Source organism: Porites lutea, chromosome 12, assembly GCF_958299795.1.
Source record: "Porites lutea chromosome 12, jaPorLute2.1, whole genome shotgun sequence".
Classification (NCBI taxonomy): Eukaryota; Metazoa; Cnidaria; class Anthozoa; order Scleractinia; family Poritidae; genus Porites; species Porites lutea.
In genome coordinates, this window is record NC_133212.1 from 8,134,050 (window position 1) to 8,155,976 (window position 21,927).

At 41.2% G+C, this 21,927-nt stretch overlaps 1 protein-coding gene across 1 annotated transcript in view; it reads right to left on the reverse strand.

Annotated features, from left to right (window-relative positions):
• LOC140953662 (uncharacterized) overlaps positions 1-6,609 on the reverse strand; it is a 10,746-nt gene extending 4,137 nt beyond the window's left edge. The window contains exon 1 of the mRNA XM_073403075.1: positions 6,244-6,609. Coding sequence (XP_073259176.1) covers positions 6,244-6,484 — 241 coding nt within the window. The 5' untranslated portion in view covers positions 6,485-6,609. The remainder of the gene's footprint in view (positions 1-6,243) is intronic.
• Positions 6,610-21,927: the final 15,318 nt, after the last annotated feature.

Genomic DNA, 21,927 nt, shown 5'->3' on the forward strand with positions numbered 1-21,927 from the left:
ACTGCCCGACCCTTTGTTCCAAAGAGTGTTCCCATTAAGGAAGAAGAGTATAAGGACAAGTACGAAACCCCCACTGATTATAAGCTACCACATGTTAAAAGGGAATGTACGTGCAAGGAAAGGATTCAAGCTCTGTGGAAGGTACAGGGTTAGATCAAAACTATCTTGACATTCAAAGGAAGCAGGCTGAACTTTCAGAAATGATTGTTACCCAACAGGCTAGGAGTCTCCTACCTAGTCACAAGCCACCTACGGGAGATGTTATGTCATACCCAGCATTCATAACAGCCTTTGAAACTCTCATAGAATCTAAGGTAGATGATTCTAATGAGCGCTTGTACTTCTTGGATCAACACACTAGTGGAAAGGCCAAGGAACTGATAAAGGGTTGTTTACAAATGAAAAGCGAAGATTCGTACAAGGAGGCTAGACGGCTTTTGAAGAAACATTTTGGTGACCCATACAAGATTGCAATTGCATACATCGCCAAGCTGTCGAGCTGGCCCGCTGTTAAGCCTAACAACGGAACAGGGTTACAAGAATTTTCTATTGTCTTTGAGCAAGCAAGGAACGCCATGACAGGCATGCAATACATGAACGACTTGAACACGGCCAATGTTATGCGCCAGTTATGGGAAAGGCTGCCGCGATATCTACGTAGTAAGTGGACTGAAAGAGTTAGCAGGATTAGGAGTGCCAATTTGTATCAGAGCAAGCCGATTTAGCGACAGACCCAATCTATTCCGAGGAAGGCATAAGTAAACCGATGAACGCAGTTGACAAGTACCATAAACAGAACGAACGCAAACCCAAGAGAGGAAGGGGTACCAACTTTGCAAGAGGCTTGGAAGGAAAGAATGCAGGTGGAGGAAATTCTCACCCCATCAGCTGTACATTGTGCTCTAAGGCGCATCATCTGGACGAATGTGCTGAGTTTCTTAAAAAACCGCTAGTGGAGCGGAGAAACTTTATCAAACAGAAAGGCTTATGCTTTGGTTGCTATAGTTGTGAACACCTTGCCAAGCTTTGCAAAGGTAAAAGAACCTGTCAGATCTGCAATAAGAAACACCCAACGTCACTCCATGATTACAGTTGGAAATCAGAAGAGGTGAAAATGGAAAGTGGAAACGGCCAACATGAGAAACCGGAAGCCAGTAAAAAGAAAACGGAAGAGCGAGTCGTTAACGTGTGTACTGCAATTTGCAATGTGACAGATGCCGGTGATGTACCAGTTGCTATGGGTATTATCCCAGTATGGTTGTACCACAAGGACAATCCAAACAATAAGATATGTGTTTACGCCCTCGTTGATAATGCCAGTGGTGGAACATTCATTAAGGAAGACTCGTTAAGAAGGCTTGGTGTTAAAGGAAGTGAAACCAAACTTTTGCTCACTACTATGCATGGTACCCAAGAAGTCGATACTAAAGCGGTAGATGGGCTAATGGCTTCCCACTTTCAAGGAAACGACGTTATCGTACCCCTACCGAGAACCTACGTCAGACAACGGATTCCAGCAGATCGTGATGAGATTCCTCGTCCCGAAGAGCTGCAAGGATGGTCACATTTGCAGATGGTTAGGAAACAAGTACCTCCTTACATGGAAGACGTAGAAATAGGACTCCTGATCGGACTAAATTGCCCTAGTGCAGTGCGACCAAGAGACATTGTTTGCGGGAATGAGAATGAACCCTATGCAGTAAGATCACTACTGGGATGGCACGTAAACGGTCCTGTTAACCAAAAGAGCAGTAAACAAGTACATTGTAACCGTATTCAGATTCTTAAGAGCAACACAGAGGATAACGTGAATGGGTACATCATTGCTAAGACAGAGATTAAGGAGCGGCTAACCCCTCAAGTGGTTTCTCGAATGTTTGAGGTGGACTTTGCTGAAAGGGAGCACGGAGTCGCATTATCAAGAGAAAACCGTCAGTTCCTGAAGATTGTAGAAGATGGAATCCATCATAGAGATGACATGCATTACGAGATGCCTCTGCCCTTTAGAGAAAAGAATGTACAGCTACCCAATAACCGTCCTCAAGCAGAGCAACGCCTGCACGGCCTTAAGAAGAGACTCCAAGGCGACGCAAGGTATCGTGCTGACTACGTCAGATTCATGACTGAAATCATAGAGAAGGGATATGCTCGAAAGGTCAAGGTTGAAGAGCTACCCCATCAAGAAGGAAAAGCCTGGTACTTACCTCACCACGGGGTTTACCACCCCAAAAAACCAGGCAGCATACGCGTAGTATTTGACTGTTCAGCTCGTTACCAGGGTGAATCGCTGAATGGCCACCTATTGCAAGGGCCCGATCTAACAAACAAGCTCACTGGGGTGCTCACAAGATTCAGAGAGGAGAAGGTAGCCCTCATGGCTGACATAGAGAAAATGTTTTTTCAAGTCAAGGTTCCAAGGGAAGATCAGAACTTCCTTCGCTTCTTATGGTGGCCTAATGGAGATTTAACTCAAGAGCCTCAAGAGTACTGCATGACAGTGCACCTCTTTGGAGCTGGTTCATCTCCAGGGTGTTCTAACTTCGCCTTGAAACGTACAGCCGAAGACGGTGAAAGAGAGTTTGGTGCAAGAGCTGCCGAAACATTAAGGAAGAACTTTTACGTCGATGATGCTCTGAGTTCGGTACCGACAGAGAAGGACGCTGTAGAACTAGTACAAGCTGTTAAAGAGATGTGTGCAAAGGGAGGGTTCAAACTAACGAAATTTGTCAGCAACAGTAGAAAGGTGATGATGTCAGTACCTGCTGAAAACAGAGCAAAGGAGATCAAGGGCCTAGACCTAGGCAGTGACAAGTTACCAATAGAGAGAGCATTGGGTGTAGAATGGTGCATTGAATCGGACGCATTCAAATTCAGGATAGAGTTGAAGGACAAGCCGAGCACCCGTAGGGGTATACTAGTAACTATAAGCTCGATCTTTGATCCTCTGGGGCTGATTGCGCCCGTCGTCCTTGTTGGAAAGCAGATACTTCAAGAGATCTGTCACGGAAAAGACTGGGACGAGCCAATCGAGGGAGAAGTTCTTGCCAAATGGGGAAGATGGAGAAGTCAGTTACCGCTATTAGAGCAGCTGGACATCCCAAGAAACTTTCAGCCTCCTGATTTTGGAAGCATTGCCACTGCTCAGCTACATAATATGTCAGATGCGTCTCAAGTCGGGTACGGACAATGTTCTTATCTCAGACTGGTTGATGAAAACGGAAGAATTCATTGTTCTCTTGTTATGGGGAAAGCTCGTGTTGCACCGTTGAAGACAGTCACTATTCCAAGACTTGAACTAACTGCCGCTACCGTTTCAGTAAGGGTTGCAAGCATGCTAAAAGAAGAGTTAGACTATGACGGACTCCAAGACTTCTACTGGACCGATAGTAAGGTTGTCCTCGGGTTCATCAACAATGAATCTCGAAGATTCCAAGTGTACGTTGCAAATAGAGTGCAATTCATCCGTGACCACACTTCACCAGACCAGTGGCGCTACGTGGAGTCTGGATCCAACCCAGCAGATGAAGCATCGAGGGGGATGAACGCTAAGGAGTTTATGCAAAGGTCGCAGTGGATTAAGGGCCCAGACTTCTCGTGGCAGACGGAAGATCACTGGCCTCAACAAGACTCATACGAAAACGAGGTCGACCACAATTCTCCTGACGTTAAAAGGGTTACCGCTAACGCGACAGTGATTGAAGAACATGAAAACATGTTAAGCGGATTCAAAAGATTCTCCAAGTGGCAAGTTCTAAAGGGCGCAGTTGCGCTTTGTATGGAATACAAACGACGTCTCAAGATGAGAGCCAGTAAAGCAGACAAGAGACCTCTAACTGTTGACGGTCCTCAAGTTAATGGACGAAGCCGTGAATGTGAAGGTTGCCCGGCTACTTCCTTTATGGTCAGAGACCTTGAACAAGCAGAAACAGAAATTCTCAAGCTGGTGCAAGCGAATTATTTCGATAAAGAAATCAAGATTCTGAAAGATTTCCAAACCCAGACCGGAAGTGTGCCTAAAGATCGTCATCATGATAAGGAAAGGAAAGCAGTTTTGAAGAAAAGTAGCAGCCTTAACGCCCTTGACCCATACCTGGATGCCAGCGGAATGTTGAGAGTCGGAGGACGGATAAAGAAGGCTAACCTCTCAGGCAGTCTTAAGAACCCTGTCATCTTACCGAAGACTGGTCATATTACAGAGCTGGTCCTCCGTCACGCCCATGAGAAAACTCACCACAGCGGAAGAGGTCTCACCTTAAACGAACTTCGTTCGAGTGGTTACTGGATTATCAATGGAAATGCTGCGGTCAGACACTTCATATCAAGGTGCGTCACGTGTCGACATCTCAGTGGTACTTTTGGAGAACAGAAAATGGCCAACCTCCCAAGTTCCCGTGTTGAACCCGCACCACAGTTTTCATACTGTGCAGTGGACTACTTTGGTCTGTGGTATGTCAAAGAAGGCAGGAAAGAAGTTAAAAGGTACGGAGCCCTATTTACTTGTTTGGCCAGTCGTGCGGTACATATCGAAGTAGCCCACTCCATGGAAACAGATTCATTCTTACAAGCATTACGGCGCTTTACCTGTCGTAGAGGACCCATAAGAGAACTTCGCAGTGACCAAGGGACTAATTTTGTTGGGGCCGAAAACGAGTTAAAGGCAGCACTTCAAGAAATGGATGATGAGAAAATTAAGGCAGAGTTGCTTAAGGAGAACATTGATTGGATCAGAAATCCTGCTACTGCAAGTAATTTCGGAGGCGTTTGGGAACGACAAATTCGGTCCGTGCGGAACATCATGGTAGCACGTATGAAACAGCATGGTCACAGCTTAAACGACGAATCGTTGCGAACTTTGTTATGTGAAGCTGAAGCTGTTGTCAACAGTCGTCCTCTGACTACCGAGACCTTAAGTGATCCGCTCTCACCGTTGCCACTATCGCCAAGTACCCTTCTCACTGGTAAAACCAAGCTCATTCTCCCCCCTCCAGGAAAGTTTCAACGAGAAGATACTTACTGTAAACGTCGCTGGAGGCGCGTACAGCATATTGCTAACGAATTCTGGAATAGATGGAGTAAAGAATATCTTCAGATCCTACAGCTGAGACAAAAGTGGACACACAAGAGAAGAAACTTCACGGAAGGCGACATTGTTCTATTAAAGGACAACAATTCTTGTAGGAATAAGTGGCCTATGGCTAAAGTGCTTATCACACGTCGTGATGATGAAGGCCAAGTCAGATCAGTGACTTTTCAAACCGGAACTGGATCAGTATTGGATCGACCAGTCAATAAACTTGTGCTGTTGCTAAAGTCACCTAAGGATAGACCGGGAATCCCCGACGAGGAGCCTGAGGAACTGTGATGTTACAGAAACAGGATATCTAGAACGCTTAGCAATACTAGTATTCTAAACGAGTTAGAGTAAGATTTGTTTGGGTTAAAATGACAAACATTTTAGGGGAGCCATGTAAATGCTAGGTGTCCTGTGCACTAGGCCCAGTCTACGCCGAGGTGTTGTCATTCGACGCTAGGTCAAACCTCGGCATACATGTGCTCTTATCGCTTGTTATTTTCGCCTTTATTTCTCGGATAAGGATCGTTTAACTAGACTCACATCGAAGGAATAGAACATTACGGAAGCATTACGGATATTTCAGCAGTTTTCAAGGTTACGGATAGAGGATTTCTTCTACGGTATTGTATTCGAACGGTGTGCTGAGCGTAGTTGATCGGATCGAATAAAACGTGGAATTGACATCGAATTGACGGCTGTTACACTTGTTAACCACCCTGCTCTACCCTAGGATTTTTCTATACATCACTGGGAGAGGGGTTGGTGGGCAAAACACTGGCCCCAAGTCCATGAACTACCCCACGGACTACCCATATGGACTAATCTAAAATGGACTACACCACTGAAGATTAGTGATTTGGGTTAGGAAACTGAGTGAATCAAGCTTCAGGTCAGTTTCCCAAATGGAACCTGATTCACTTAGTTTCCTAACCGTAAATCACTAGACTTCAGTGGGATAGTCGATTTTAGGATAATCGGTATGGGTAGTCCATGGACTGGGGTCAGTGTTTTGTTCACCACCGAGAGAGGGAGGGGTGCAGATATTAACTGTAATGGTCCAAAAGACTACAAGGAGCCTCATGCCACAGAGAGCTCCTACCACGTGGGTCTCATTAGCTTGTCTGCCCCTTTACCTATCGACTATAAACAAATTTTGTATGCTAACAAACCTGTGAACATATGCTGGGCTTCTTTGCTCTTGTTCACGTCTGGATGATATTTCAGCGACAATTCATAATACGCGGCTTTAATTTCAGCCTGTGTGGCGGAGTGCGGCACGTCCAGGACATCATAAAGTGATCTCCTTTTGGAAAATGTCCGGCCGTGAAGACATCTTGCCGGGATGGTTTTCACAGGACAAAATGAAGACAGGAATGAGAGTACATGATGTCCGACCGTATTGTGCCTCATATTTTGTCCAGCAAGAGCCACACTTCAGTTCATCGTGAGTGCTAAATTTGTAGGAAACATGAATAAAATCTCAGAAAAATAAAGTTCCTCGACGAACTCGAAAGAAGTGAGGAAAAATTACGATAAGTTTCGATACATCCGCCATTTTAAAAAAATTTAACTAGTACCCAGATCTCCCGCTCAAAATACCAAGACAACTCTTTCCTAGTCTCTACTCACCTCTGCTTCAGGATGAGGCCATGAGGCCAAGACATTGGTGCTCTCGAAGGGTAAACGAAGCCGTCCATATAATGAGACTCAACCCTAACAATCCACCTCGATGTGACGATCTGTTTATCCTTGCATGAGCCTTTCTATCGCTTGTTCCATTTCGGTGGGGTCAGACAACATAGCAGGGAGCATGCAATGAATATATTTAGGGACCTTACGAGACTACGACGGCGACGGCAAGGAGAACGTCAAAAAAACAATAGGTTTAATGAGCAAAACAACAACTCTGATCACGCTTTTTTGTACATTTCTTTGCTGTCCCTGCAATACAACGACGTGAAATGACCACACTTTAAGTTAACTTGAGTACGGGAACGACAAGGCGATAAATTCTACCATCTCTGCCTGAACTCGGGCTCGGCCCCTTCTCTTCAGCTCCAACCAAAATTCCCTTCTTTTAAGTAACAGAGCGAATTGGGATAATCGCGAAAAAGTCCAAAAGGATGCGAAGTCTATTTTTCAGAGACGTTTTCATGGACGTCGCCGTTGTCGGATCGTAAGGTCCCTAATGAGGGCAACAGCCGACCCCCCACTAGACTGCAAAACAGTCGGTTTTTTTCTCAAAATCAGTAAAGAAATCGGTAAAGCGTGGCGTAAGAGTCTTACGCGCGCAAAGCGCGCGAGCCTCACACGCCCGCAGGGCGTGTGAGGCGAGAGAAAAAAACCAACTGTAAGCGGGTAATTCAAACGAATATAACGTATGCAAAACGGACAGTCCGTATTTTTAGCGTCTCTCCCCAGTCTCGCTCTCTGTTTTCAGCCTCATTCCAGACCTTTTGTTTGACTGCTCGCGCGTACTTGAATACGCAAAAATACGGACTGCTTTGCAGTCTAACCCCAGAGGGATCATCTCTTGCACAGTCAAAACGTCGCGATAAAGGACACATAATGAATGAAAAAAAAAAAAATAATAATAATAATAATAATAATAATAATAACAAACAAAGCCTAGCATACAGCGACTATTTTCAATGTCAAAACTTCATGATATTAATTGCGATTTAAATGATCTGAATTGTTCGATTTCACCGAATTAATTCACACATTTATGACACTTTAAAAACTTCTTTTTTTTCCAGAAAAACAGAACTGGTGATTGATTTGGCTTATATAGTGTTGTTTTATAAGTACGTTGAGGCTGCGAAGAGAAAATAATAAAAAGAAAGCAACAGGAGCCCGTAATCAGGAGCGAGCAACTTCCATGCGCTAGTGTTACGGCGTTTTTACGGAGCATTTTTCTTTTAGAAAGGTTTTAGAGCGAATATATTAGTGAGCTCACTAGAACTTAATAACAGTGTAACATAGCTATTTATCTATTTAGTTCTCGTACCATAGCTAAATGAGTATTTACCACTTACTTAATGCTATGCATTCTTATTAAAAAATAACTAACGTATTTGTGGCTATTCTTCCCGCAGCTGCATGTAGTTTACGCTCAATGAACTGATGTGTAGTCATTGAACTACTGGTATGGTTATTGATCTGTTGTGTACTTATTGAACTGCTGTGTCGTTATTGAACTAACAAAAAAGAAAACTGGTCCCTTAAACGCCGTGACATAGGCCTAGTATGGGAGTTGCTCGCTCCCGGTGTGGGCTTATGGGCTCCTTACAGGAAATAGTCAACCGACTACACGTGTCAAGGCGATAGTCAAATGATCACGCGCGGTGCCAGTGAGGATTAAAGAAATTACTATTCGAAAGGAGGGCGGGGGGAAGTCATCTATTATTTTTGGACGTCAGTTGGGGACCATTCATTCAAACCAACGCGAAAATGAGAACAGTTAGCCCCCTCAGTCTCAGTCCCCAATAAAAAAGTTAATTAATGTTCTTAAAGTAAACAGTGCGTATCGCATTGATTCATTTTACTTGAAGTATCCCTTCTAAAGTCTGGCAAGAAGACGTCGACGCATCGATTAGCAAACGTCTAAACATAAGAGGTATTCAGTTACGTTGCTTTTTTCGCGAGTTACGACTCGACACGAGACCGAAAAGGTTTCGAGCGAAGGACTTCTGGAGCACTTATCACTGAGTTCGTCTCAGCAATGGAGGAAAGCTTGGGGGATCCCTTCAAAACTATACGGGAGTCAAAAAAGACTGTAACTTAGTGCGTTGTATTGTAACAACAAATGCTTCTCCCCGTAGGATTTTTGAGTAATTTTAAGCCCAGCTCTTCCTAAATAATACCGAAAAAATAACCGCTGGCATTTTTTTCTGAACTATGTCTGATTGTAGCTTGTAGCAAGTGATAGCCTACGACAACTCCAGGTCAAGATAAGCCTGCGAGCAAGCTCTCCATTTAGGGGTTATCGTGAAAAGTACACACGCAAGTAGCGCGCGAGGGGAGACAAATGGTGAGCTTGCTCGCAGGCTAGTGCAAGATAGTTTTGCTTGGTTGCAGCGGTATTTATTGCTTCGAAAACAAATGAATACTTCGATCATAGATTAAGCAGATAGATTTTGTAGTTTGGGAGCCCATCATAAGCCAGAGAATTGAACATAATATGATTATTGACCAGTTGACTTGAATTGCTTTTTAGATCCTGCCTGGAATAAACCTCGTTGTTAAATTTCTAGCACCCCACCCTTATTTTAGGAGTACCCTCCGGTTTTCTGAAATATTCAGGCTCGGTATTTCCTGAGTGTGACTTAAATAACCAATATTCATTTCTGACTCATCAAATTACATTGGAATGAACTAGGGTGTCTAGAATCATGTCGCACATTTGTTCTCAAGTTCAGTCGTTTTATAGTCAAAAACCGGGGATGAAGCAGTGTTAAGCAAGGACCACTTGTACGGAAAGTTTACCAAATACGCTTTGAGTAATGTCAAGTGTACAGAAATTCTTTCTTCTTATTATTGTATGTTTATTCACCCCATCATGTCAAGGTAAGAACTGCAAAATCATGCTTTCTCCAAAATAAGCTCCTAATTTACTCTTTTTCGTTGTTTATTGTTAAAGAATCAACATACATGCGTCAATAACGAAACTAATAACTCATTGAAATTGTCGGCTTAGCCAAACGGGCGTGCTTGTGAAAATATTTGGAAGGCCGAGAATTTGGGATAAGTATACGCCAACATGACGTCTGTTTCCTCCTTCATATCATCTATATCATTATCGCTACTAAAACGTTCCTTTAATTTCGGTTTATTCTGTAGCTCTTTTGGGCATTTTTACAGAGGGAATTGTTGACTTTTTGCGCATTTTGTGCAGTTAATTGTTGCTTCAGAATTCAGGAGAGGCTTTTCGGATGTTTTGATAAGGTCTTAACCTACCATCAAATTCTCGAAATAAATAATGATTAAGTGTATAATGTAAAGGGGTATATAGGAGTAGTTTGACATCGTAATTATGAAAAACTGTCAAGTATATATGTTAATGATCAGCAGTACTGAAATAGGAACCATTAGCTAGACAACACTTATTTAATCTATTCATTTTTGAATAAAATTTAACTTCCGCATTTTTAAGGACTCAGTCTAATTGCTCGAATGCATCTTTAACTTAGACCTTCGGTCACTGGCAAGCAAGTAACTAGAAATACATTTTCTCTTGCTTTACTCAGTTATAGAAATGAGACATCGTCCAAATAAATTAGAACCAGTGGCGCTCGGTTTGTAATCGGAAATAGCGTGACTTTTGGGGAGTATAAAACGATTCCCTCCTTTTGTTTCGGCTCCCTAATAAATGCATAAAAACTGTTTTTGGCATGTATCAACACAATTACGATGGACAAAAAACTGTGATACAGTGGAATCTAGATATAACGAAGAGCATGGCGACTTACAAAATATGTTCTTGGTTCGCCATATCGAGGCTTCTCCTCTTACAAAACCATTTCAGCAGCTACAAATAAGGGACAAATTATAGTGTTGAGACACTTCAATAAAATGGCTCGTCTCCTTTTTTTCCACAGTGGACATACCTATCCCCTCCCCTTGTGTATCCCCACCCCTCCCCCAGAATCAATGTTGTATTTAGACCTTTAAGTCTTTCTTTTGCTAAAAACAAACAACATTGAGTAGGAGATGGTGGGATTTAGTTTACGGCGTTTAAACAGAACTAAATGATAAATGAATGAAATGGTTGATAAAAGCGGGCGTGTTAGACAGTTACAAAGTGTGCCAACTACATTTGTCCCTAATTGTACATGTAGCCCCACTTAATGGACACTTCCCGAGGGTTCTTCACAGGGACTTTCTCTTTTCTTACACATTCTTTTCCATTTCAGTGTATTTGCTATGATTTTTTTGGCGAAGATTTATTGGTGTTTTTGTTGTTATAGTACCGAATGCTCCACCAGCTAATGTCATAGGAAAAAATGTAACCTCTACCAGCATTTTTGTACAGTGGGATGAAGTTCCAACACACAATCAAAATGGCATCATAGTGAACTATACAGTCACCCGCACAGAGTTGCCTAATGGTAGTCCAATACCTCAAGTAGTGATTGCTCCAAAAAGAAATGTTACATTGACAGGATTGAAAAAATTTACCAACTACAGCATCACAGTGTTTGCATCTACTGCTGAAGGAGGTGGCAATAGAAGTGATCCCATTATTGTCATTACAGACGAAGATAGTAAGTACAATTCTGGTCGTCATTAATTTGTACTGTATATAGCTTCCTTATTTTACATACTTTATCGGCATTAAAAGTTCTTTTAAATTATGAGGTGGAAAACACTTTATCTTGAAGTGGATAACACTAGTCTCCCAAACTTGTACAATGACATGCAAAACTAGTAGACCTGCAATGCCAGTTTGGGATGTTTGCCTTTTGTCTGTCGCATTCAACTAGTTACGTTAGAAGAAACCTGTCCTCTAAAATACTACTTACACAGTATTTACATAGTTAAGAGAGTGTCTCTGTAAGAGCGGTCCGGTCGATTTTCCTTGAGACACAGATTTACCTCATTTCTTGTGTGTTGTAAGACATTCATGTACCTATACTAAAACCACAATCCGTTTGATCGGATCTCTTTATTTTTCAGAGTTTTACGGAAATTAAATTTCACTCGAGCGAAGGCCTGTCGTGACACTTTTCAAGACGTTAATTTGAGACAACTTTGGAGGACAATTTACAAAAAAGTACGGGACTCAGCAAAAATCAAATACCACAGACATGTATAATAACTCTATCTTATCCATCGAGGCGACTTTCGTGAACATCACGTTTCAATCAAGCAAACAGGAAGGCTTGAACGACACCTTATCGGTTCACTTAAGTCACACACGCGAAAACCGATCATATTCAAGGTACATTTTTGAAAAAGTGAGGCGTTCTTAACTGATCCAACTAATATAGCTAGGAAGTAGGAGCCATAGAAAAGGTAACTACAGAAAAAAACTTTGCGGCCCGACCTTTACTAAAACTTTATAACTCCGTGAACTTACCTAATTTTCGGCAATCTCCAAGTTTTGCCGCCATTTTGAGGGACTTGTCAACATGAAGCGTAGCAGACACAAATCGAGCAGGTAGATCTAAAACAGTCAGAAATACATACGAAAGCATTCAAATGAACTTCACTTTCAATTCAAGGGGCAAAATTTGAAATTGTTCGTTAAACCTACCATTCCTACATCCCCATGCGACCATTTCTTCCAACAATTCAAACACTACAACTAGTGACCACTAGTGTTCGAATTTCCCTTGTCGATTCCACCGTAAAAAATAACCTGTGCCACCCAAGCTTCGACTCGAATGTGAAATACGAATCAAACAACATAACTGCGTCATCTTCGAGGCCATATCACACTGGTATTTTGATTTTCTGATCGACAAGAACGGTGATCAGGAGGTGAGCGCCATGTTTACCTCATAAAGGTGTCCGCTGACCAGCCGCTGAATGAAAACAGTACGGCGCAGGGTGGTGTGGGTGGCGGACTTATCGTGGTAAGCTTTAGGACTCTCAGTCTAAACAGTCAAGGCATGCTTCGTGGTACAGACAACTTTTATTTTATTCTCATAACTTTTTCCTTTAAATTAGAACTGGTATTAATTAATAGAGTTATTTAAATATTTTTAACCGAGGTACCCATATGACCTTTTGGCTTGTCCTCAGTGGTATAAAATAAGGTGTCTTTTCTTCCAGAACCTTTTATTCATGCGTTATTGCACGGAATGAACACTATACTTAGAAGGTTTGTTCTAAATCATTTTGCTGTTCCTAAGAATGTATGCAAAATCATAGCTTTATACAAAGCTGACTCTAAAATATGATTTTCCGTAACAGTAACCAATGTCATTTAGGTAAGGTATTAATAAAACTAGCAATGTACAATTTTTAGCGTTTTCCACTTATAAGCCTGATATACAATTGTCAAGTGAACTATGTTAGTTTCAACTCATTCCTTGATTCGATGTGACCTTTTACCACTAAACCCCATTCTTTTCATTTGCAATTTTCCTGTACTTTTTTTTTTCATATGACAGCGACAAAGAGTTTTATAACTAAACCGATTTTTTGGTGTACCACGCTTATTACATTGTATATTCAAATACATACAAAAGGCCGGCTAAATAAGCTCCTCCTCCTGCTCCTAATTTTTTGGGTTGCCTTCGCCCTATGCCACTGCGCGACTCCCTGTCGGCTAAAAGGCGATTTGAAAGACTGCTATGCAGGACACATTTTCTTTTCCTTCATTTTCATTTACCCTCTACAATTTTTTATAAGTATGTAAAGATATAAAAAAACACAAAGGTTTTTACAAGTAAACTGTTTTTTTTTGTACCACTGTTAATATATACATATACTTTGTTCTCGCAAATGGTGGCTAAGAACGGCTGAATATATACCTACTTGGAAATAAAATGATGCTGTTTGGTTTCCCGTTAAAATATTAAGTAAGAGTGACGCGTGTCCATTCAAATTGTGACAAAACCACCTCACAAAGTCAAAGCAAAAGAGAAAAAAGGGTAATTTTCATAGCCAACTTACAATCTCTCCCTTATAGACAGCTACAAGGGCTATTGGGTCACTGCTTCAGTGGTGTAATTATCCTTCCACTGAGCACTGGAATTCATGGGTCATTTCCTTTATTTTTGACATTAGAACAGCTTGGAAATCTCTAAATTAAAGCTGGGTTGAAAAATCCTCATCCCTTACCCTTTCAGAAGACGACAGTACCAATGTTATCGAGAGACAGGGTAGCGAACCTTTCAGTCGAATTTAAGTGAAGGATGGGCACTTCATAAGCCAAAAGGTGGCGCTGTTCGCTTCTAAGAGAAAGTAAGGCAGTATCTCACCTCCAAGTTTGAAATTGGTGAGCAATCTGGAAGGAAAGAGGATCTGCGACAAGTCTCGCAAGATATGTGGAAAGCGAAGAGGGAAAACAGGGAGGGCCTGTTTTCCCGGGAAGAGTGGCTGACCAAAGCCCAAATACAAGGATTTTTCTTTTGTTTGTCCTTCTCGAGATGGAGACGGGTAGGTTCGTCTCCGAGCACCGCGGTTGACGATAAATCTGACGAGGAATTAATTGACGAGGAAGAAGTGAATCACATGACCACCGTCGAATCAGTTGTAACAGAAATTGGCTTAACGCATCCGATTGTCTATGACATTTATGACTTGTGTGACTACGTCAAGGAGGGAAAATTGAACTATTTTACTGTTTCCATGCTTAAGGAAATCTGTACTTTCTTCGAGCTCCCATTTAAATGGGAGTCGTGCAGAGGCATGGGGCGAAGGCAACCCAAAAAATTAGGAGCAGGAGGAGGAGCTTATTTAGCCGGCCTTTTGCATGTATTTGTATATATAATGTGATAAGCGTGGTACACCAAAAAATCAGTTTACTTATAAAACTCTTTGTCCTTGTCGCATGAAAAAAAAAGTACAGGAAAATTACAAATGAAAAGAATGGGGTTTAGTGATAAAAGGTCACATCGAATCAAGAAATGAGCTGAAACTAACATAGTTCACTTGACAATTGTATGTCAGGCTTATAAGTGGAAAACGCTAAAAATTTTACATTACTAGTTTTATTAACACCTTACGTAAATGACATTAGTTACTGTTACGGAAAATCATATTTTAGAGTCAGCTTTGTATAGAGCTATGATTTTGCATACATTCTTGGGAACAGCAAAAATGACTTAGAACAAACCTTCTAAGTATAGTGTTCATTCCGTGCAATAACGCATGAATAAAAGGTTCTGGAAGAAAAGACACCTTATTTTATACCACTGAGGACAAGCCAAAAGGTCATATGGGTACCTCGGTTAAAAATATTTAAATAACTCTATTAATTAATACCAGTTCTAATTTAAAGGAAAAAGTTATGAGAATAAAATAAAAGTTGTCTGTACCACGAAGCATGCCTTGACTGTTTAGACTGAGAGTCCTAAAGCTTTTTTAGCATGTATTCGAATATCTTACCACGATAAGTCCGCCACCCACACCACTCTGCGCCGTACTGTTTTCATTCAGCGGCTGGTCAGCGGACACCTTTATGAGGTAAACATGGCGATCACCTCCTGATCACCGTTCTTGTCGATCAGAAAATCAAAATACCAGTGTGATATGGCCTCGAAGATGACGCAGTTATGTTGTTTGATTCGTATTTCACATTCGAATCGAAGCTTGGGTGGCACAGGTTATTTTTTACGGTGGAATCGACAAGGGAAATTCGAACACTAGTGGTCACTAGTTGTAGTGTTTGATATGTTGGAAGTAATGGTCGCATTGGGATGTAGGAATGGTAGGTTTAACGAACAATTTCAAATTTTGCCCCTTGAATTGAAAGTGAAGTTCATTGGAATGCTTTTGTACGTATTTCTGACTGTTTTAGATCTACCTGCTCGATTTATATCTGCTACGCTTCATGTTGACAAGTCCCTCAAAATGGCGGCAAAACTTGGAGATTGCCGAAAATTAGGTAAGTTCACGGAGTTATAAAGTTTTAGTAAAGGTCGGGCCGCAAAGTTTTTTTCTGTAGTTACCTTTTCTATGGCTCCTACTTCCTAGCTATATTAGTTGGATCAGTTAAGAACGCCTCACTTTTTCAAAAATGTACCTTGAATATGATCGGTTTTCGCGTGTGTGACTTAAGCGAACCGATAAGGTGTCGTTCAAGTCTTCCTGTTTGCTTGATTGGTACGTGATGTTCACGAAAGTCACCGCGATGGATAAGATAGAGTTAATATACATGGCTGTGGTATTTGTTTTTTGCTGAGTCTCGTAGTTTTTTGTAAATTGTCCGGCAAAGTTGCCTCAAATTAACGTCTTGAAAAGTGTCACGACAGGCCTTCGGTCGAGTGAAATTTAATTTCCGTAAAACTCTGAAAAATAAAGAGATCCGATCAAACGGATTGCGGTTTTAGTATAGGTACATGAATGTCTTACAACACACAAGAAATGAGTTAAATCTGTGTCTCAAGGAAAATCGACCGGACCGCTCTTACAGAGACACTCTCTTAATTACTTGGTTCACTAGCTAGAGACGTGATCATCTTTCAACTCGCACTTATCCATTACTAAGGGGCTTTTAGAAATATGGATTCTGCTTACCCTTTTTTTTGGGGCGATGCTAGGTTTTAGTATTATTGCTCATTCTATAATAAGCTGACAATTGCCGATTTCAGACCTGTCGCTAGTTGTTCAAAAGGTTGGTAACACTTCTGATAAATCTCTATCCACTGGATAGCGCAATTGGTTTCCCCAACTGCATTTGTAACATGTATCCACCGGTTAGTGATATTTTTGGAAGATAGCGCTATTCAGCTTTCCTACAACTGAGGCCTGAATGCTTTTTCTACTCAGTTCTTACTCCACAGGATTGAAATGTCTTAGCTCAGTTGTATGTATTGCATAACAAACTATTTCAATAATCCTTTGGCAAGTTTGCCACGATTTTAACAGACTTTCACAAAGTCTTGGTAGCGGAGGCTAGTTTTGTTTTTTCATGTACCAAACAACTGCGTCGTCTTCTTGGCTCGCTTCACGACCTCATTAAAGTTCACTTTGTTTGCTCTAGACTAGTCACTGACAATTTTTCACCCGGTAGTACCGATCAATAAAAATGAAGTCAACTTGGTGCAAGTCTATGACCTCATTTCTATGCAAAATCTGGGGGATGCCAGGTTTTTGTCCCAAGATCTTTCAGTCAAAGACGGTTCAGTGGTTGTTTCAGTGATGCAAACCATTCCTTTATTATTTTTTCAAAAACTTTTTCAGAGCCAAGTGCTGCTCCAATCAACGTTCGGGCACGCAACCTGAGTTCTACCAGCATTTTGGTACAATGGGGTGAAGTGCCGGATACTGATAAAAACGGCATTATACTGAGTTACACTGTTAATTACGAAGCAAATCCTGAAGTCAGTCTACAACAAAGCCAGGTAGTGAATGCTTCAACAAGGGAAGTAACGCTGACAGGACTCGATAAAAATACGGAATATAAAATTATGCTGTTTGCTAATACCTCAAAAGGAGGAGGAAGTGAGAGCGAACCTATCACTGTAAAAACGGACGAAGACAGTAAGTATACCATTGCACAGGTTACTGCCGCAGCTAATTAGTTATGGAATGCAAAATTACCCAAATTGAAACTGATATGGAGAGAAAAAAAGTTCATCTATTGATGGTAAAATTCATCTGGCGTTAAACAATGGAGTCTTTCATTTGATTTACGGTCGTTTCGCCTCCGAGTTTTTTCGCCAACGTCCTGTTCACTTACGTCTTAAGTCATTTCCAATCCAATCTTTCCGATCTGGCTTTATTTCACACTATAAGGCATTTACCTTGACGTGTTCTTAAGTAGGAGAACAAAGTAGCTGTGTACAGTGTCTGATCCGCGACTGAAAGACTAACGAGGCATGTACATGCAGTGAAGCGCTCGTTTGGTTTCTTAACCAACGGGACAAGCGACTCGTAGGCGAAGCAACGGGCCATTTTTCAGTTGAGGTATGATATCCAAATACCGCTCCAAACCCGTAAAACAAGACCACGCTAAATAGATGGCTGTATGACACAAAACTGGTTGACTGTTACTAGGCCACAGGTGAAGGTAAAAACATGGAGCGTTGTAGTCAGCTTAGTTCCTACTTCTTTATCGCCAAAGGTTCTCTTTAATGATTCTGAGTGACCAGAATGTCTCCAACCCCGGGAAAACAGCTGGGCTAACAGGAAGAACGATAATAGCCTGCGAGCAAGCTCTCCTATTTGGGCGAGTGAAACGAGTCTCGCGAGAGTGCGCGAGCGAGCGGCGAAGCGGCTCGCGCGTTCTCGCGAGGCTCGCTTGGCTTGCCCAAATAGGAGAGCTTGCTCGCAGGCTAGAACGATAATGCCATATCATATTAAGGGACTGTGCAATAATTGTCAGGAGGGGGGGCTAAAACCAGAGGGGGGGCATTACATAAAATTGTTGCCAAGATAGGGGAGGTTCAAAGTAAAATCACTCATTTGACGGAGGGGGGGCCTTAAGTTTTATTCGAAATATAAATAAAATTAAACGCAATAAAAGATTCTCAATACTGGCATCATGATAGACTGTAACAAATATCAACACGAACAGCTGTTAAACGATTATTGAAAATATTCCATCAAAATGAAAAGCGAATTCACAACTGATCAATTTTAACCCGTCTTCTAATTAATTGAGCTGATCCTATGTAAAGCAAAAATCATGAACTTGTTTTTCAGCTTCCCCCATAAAACAATGGGAATCAAACAGATCTCGTAGACAAGCTTTGTCGGTTTTTGATGTGACAAAAAGTAATGTTTCTTCATCGACTAAACGGATTTGCAGAATTCCATATATATGTGGCTCATAACAAAGTTCAACAGGCTCTCCTCTCAAGGATCTAAATATAATGCAAGCTCTTTTTCGTCTGTTATTTGAAGCGTTTAATCTCCTGTTCTTTAATTTTTTTCTCTGCTCCTTTCTCTTTCTGGCTTCAGAAATTTTAGATTTTGAGCCAATGTGGTAAGCACCCCGGTACTTAGCAAATGCTTTGTCTAAATCTTCAATCAAGCGATCAACATCCTTCTCGATACTAGATGTTACATAATAACGTTTGTCATTGTTGAAGCTGTGATGGCAGCTCAGTCCAGTTTTGAGTTTACCAGTGTGGTGGGGGGGGGGGGGGGGGGGGAGGTGCGACGTTATTTTTAACATAACAGAGGGGGGGTTAGAACTAATTAGAACTCCTGATAATTATTGCACAGTCCCTAAGGAAAAAAAACCGCAAAATGAGATCCAAATACGCAGGAGGCATCGTTTGTAGCAACGAAAAACTTCGCTTACTTGTTGAACATCACTGATTATAAGTATAAGTACCTCGTAATTTTTTTATCAGAGCCAGATGGTGCACCACAAAAAGTGAGAGGACAAATCACCAGTTCAACCAGCATTTCAGTATCGTGGGAAGCAGTGCAAGCTGATGTGCGGAATGGTATCATTACTGGTTACAATATAACGTACAAGTCACAGACAGAAAATGACAATGGATTTGTACTAGCTGGTCCTAATGATCGTCAGGCCAACTTAACAGGGCTGAAGGAGTTTGTTAACTACAATATTTCAGTGGTTGCATTCACAGCGAAAGGAGATGGACCGCCTTCTATTATTGTTGTTAGAACAGACCAAGATCGTAAGTTGATTTTTTTTTTTAGAAAATAGTCATCCAGTAACAACAGATACCAAAATGGCACTAAGAAATACATGTAATTTGTTTATCAGAGCCAGATGGTGCACCACAAAATGTGAGAGGACAAAACACCAGTTCAACCAGCATTTCAATATCGTGGGAAGAAGTGCAAGCTGAGCTGCGGAATGGTATCATTACTGGTTACAACATAACTTACAACTCACAGACAGAGAATGACAATGGATTTGTACCAGCTGGTCCTAATGATCGTCAGGCCAACTTAACAGGGCTGAAGGAGTTTGTTAACTACAATATTTCAGTGGTTGCAGCTACAGAGGAAGGAGATGGACCGCCTTCTATTATTGTTGTTAGAACTGATGAAGATAGTAAGTGACACATCTTAGTTCTTAGTGTACAATTTGGTCTGAAATCAAATAGTTTATGCATTAACATTTGAAGTGAGTAGAGGGCAAAAGCAAGTGGCAATGGTTTTTTGGGCTTATATAGCTTTCATATTTAAACCAGTGGTAGAGAGGCTGCTACAGTCAAAGAAAAACTCCACAGACAGAAAGATTAACCGAAAGAAAGAATAACCGGAGATTCTCAGGAAGCAGAGACTAACCAGTAAACCTCCACACGGTTTGCACTGACTCTGGAAGAAACCGCTCAGGGCAAAAATGTAAGGTGGAAAAACCAGACGGGTTAAAAATGCCCAACGCTGCCCTGCAATAATTTTTTGAATTGTTGAGCAATGATGGTTACTAGTGTCTGGAACATGGTAATTGATACAGCCCTCGATGGGGACAAGCCCTTAATTGTCGTTTACTAGTAATTTATTCTACAAAAAAATAAGTATTTACACGCCAGTTTTATCCATAAGAATTGTTGTGGACAGTTTTTATCTGCTTATTTTTTATTTTGAGAAATTCTAAACTTGAATCTGACGTTTCCCTTTTGCCGTAAAGGTGAATCTACTCTCTATCAATTTGAATCCTTGAACATATTTTTTTCCGTTTTCTCTTTTCTTTCTTTTATACAGGGCCAAATGCTCCTCCATCTAATGTCCGAGGACACAACACGAGTTCTACTATTATTTTGGTTCAGTGGGGTGATGTTCCCGCAGCTGATCAAAATGGCATTATACGGAGTTACACGGTTACCTACCGAGCGCTTCCTGATGGCAGTCCACTGACCAAGATAGTGAAAGCTCCAACAACTTTTGCAACTCTGACAAGACTCAATGAATCCACAAACTACAGCATTAAAGTGTTTGCCTCCACTGTGAAGGGAGATGGAATTGCCAGTACACCTATTGTTGTAATTACGGATAAAGATGGTAAGTTAATACAACTTGTGTCATTTAACACTCTCAGGTAAAGAGGATAAACTCTGAAACTTTGAACGAATTATAATTGCACCTGAAGGCTGTTAAGCTTGGCAAAGTGCAAAAGTAGCTCAAGGCAATAGCGGAGAGCAACTCTAGCTTACTAATCGCTTAGCAAACCTCCTAACTGCATCTTTAAATCCACGCGAACATGACGTCGGGGCAGTGTCGAGAAAGTGGAGAATACCGGAGATGTGTGGCCAACAACGACGTTGACAACGTGACATCCATAGCAGTTAAATTAACAGCAGAATGTAAGGAAACTAGGAAATCTACTTAACATGACCTAAACGCAAAACATTGAACTTACAATAAAAATAATAATTGTTTTAACATAATTTTTCGTAGTGAAACACACACATACACACACCTACCGAACATAACTAAAGCATCAAAGTTTACGAGCCAATGAATAATCATTTGGCTTAAGAGTGTACTTTTTGCTTCTCACAGTTGCTCCGGAGTTCATAACAACTCCAAAGAGTCAGACGACAAATGAAGGATCTAATGTGACCTTTTCTTGTGTTGCAACTGGTGTTCCTGTGCCCAGTCTCTCATGGACCATAAATGGAATTGCAAAAGATGTGACTGCCAATCCTAGAATCAGTTTATCAGCAGACAGCAAACAACTGACCGTAACAAATGTGAACAGGATCGACAGAGGAGAATACAGATGCGTAGCTAGCAACAAAGTTGACAACGTGACATCCTTGGTAGCTACGTTAACAGTACACTGTAAGTAAAATAATAGGAACGTTTTTTTCATATTAGTTTAATATTTATATATAACCGGTTTAAGATTACTTTCTAAAATTTCTTGGCAACTACATTTAATATGATAAAAAGGGAAAACTCAGAAAGGATGATCAGTTTCCCGGTCGTATAGAGCTCCTTTAATCTTTGTGAAAAACGTTACAGTTTTGTGAAATAATCCTGGTTCCTGAGGCAGCTGCTCAGCTGTAAGTCATATTTCAGTAAACATTTTACAACGCTGATATTCTCATTTCATGAACCACAATCCACAGATAAGTGCCGTATTCTAAGAATTTGCTAGAACCACACTTACGTGAGCGTGACTTGATGTTTAGTCAATGTTTACCCGCATACGTCATGCACACCATCTAAAAACGATTTTTGGCCCGTCATCAGATTACAATTCACTGAACGGAAGGTCGAGACGAACGAACATATCGCTCACG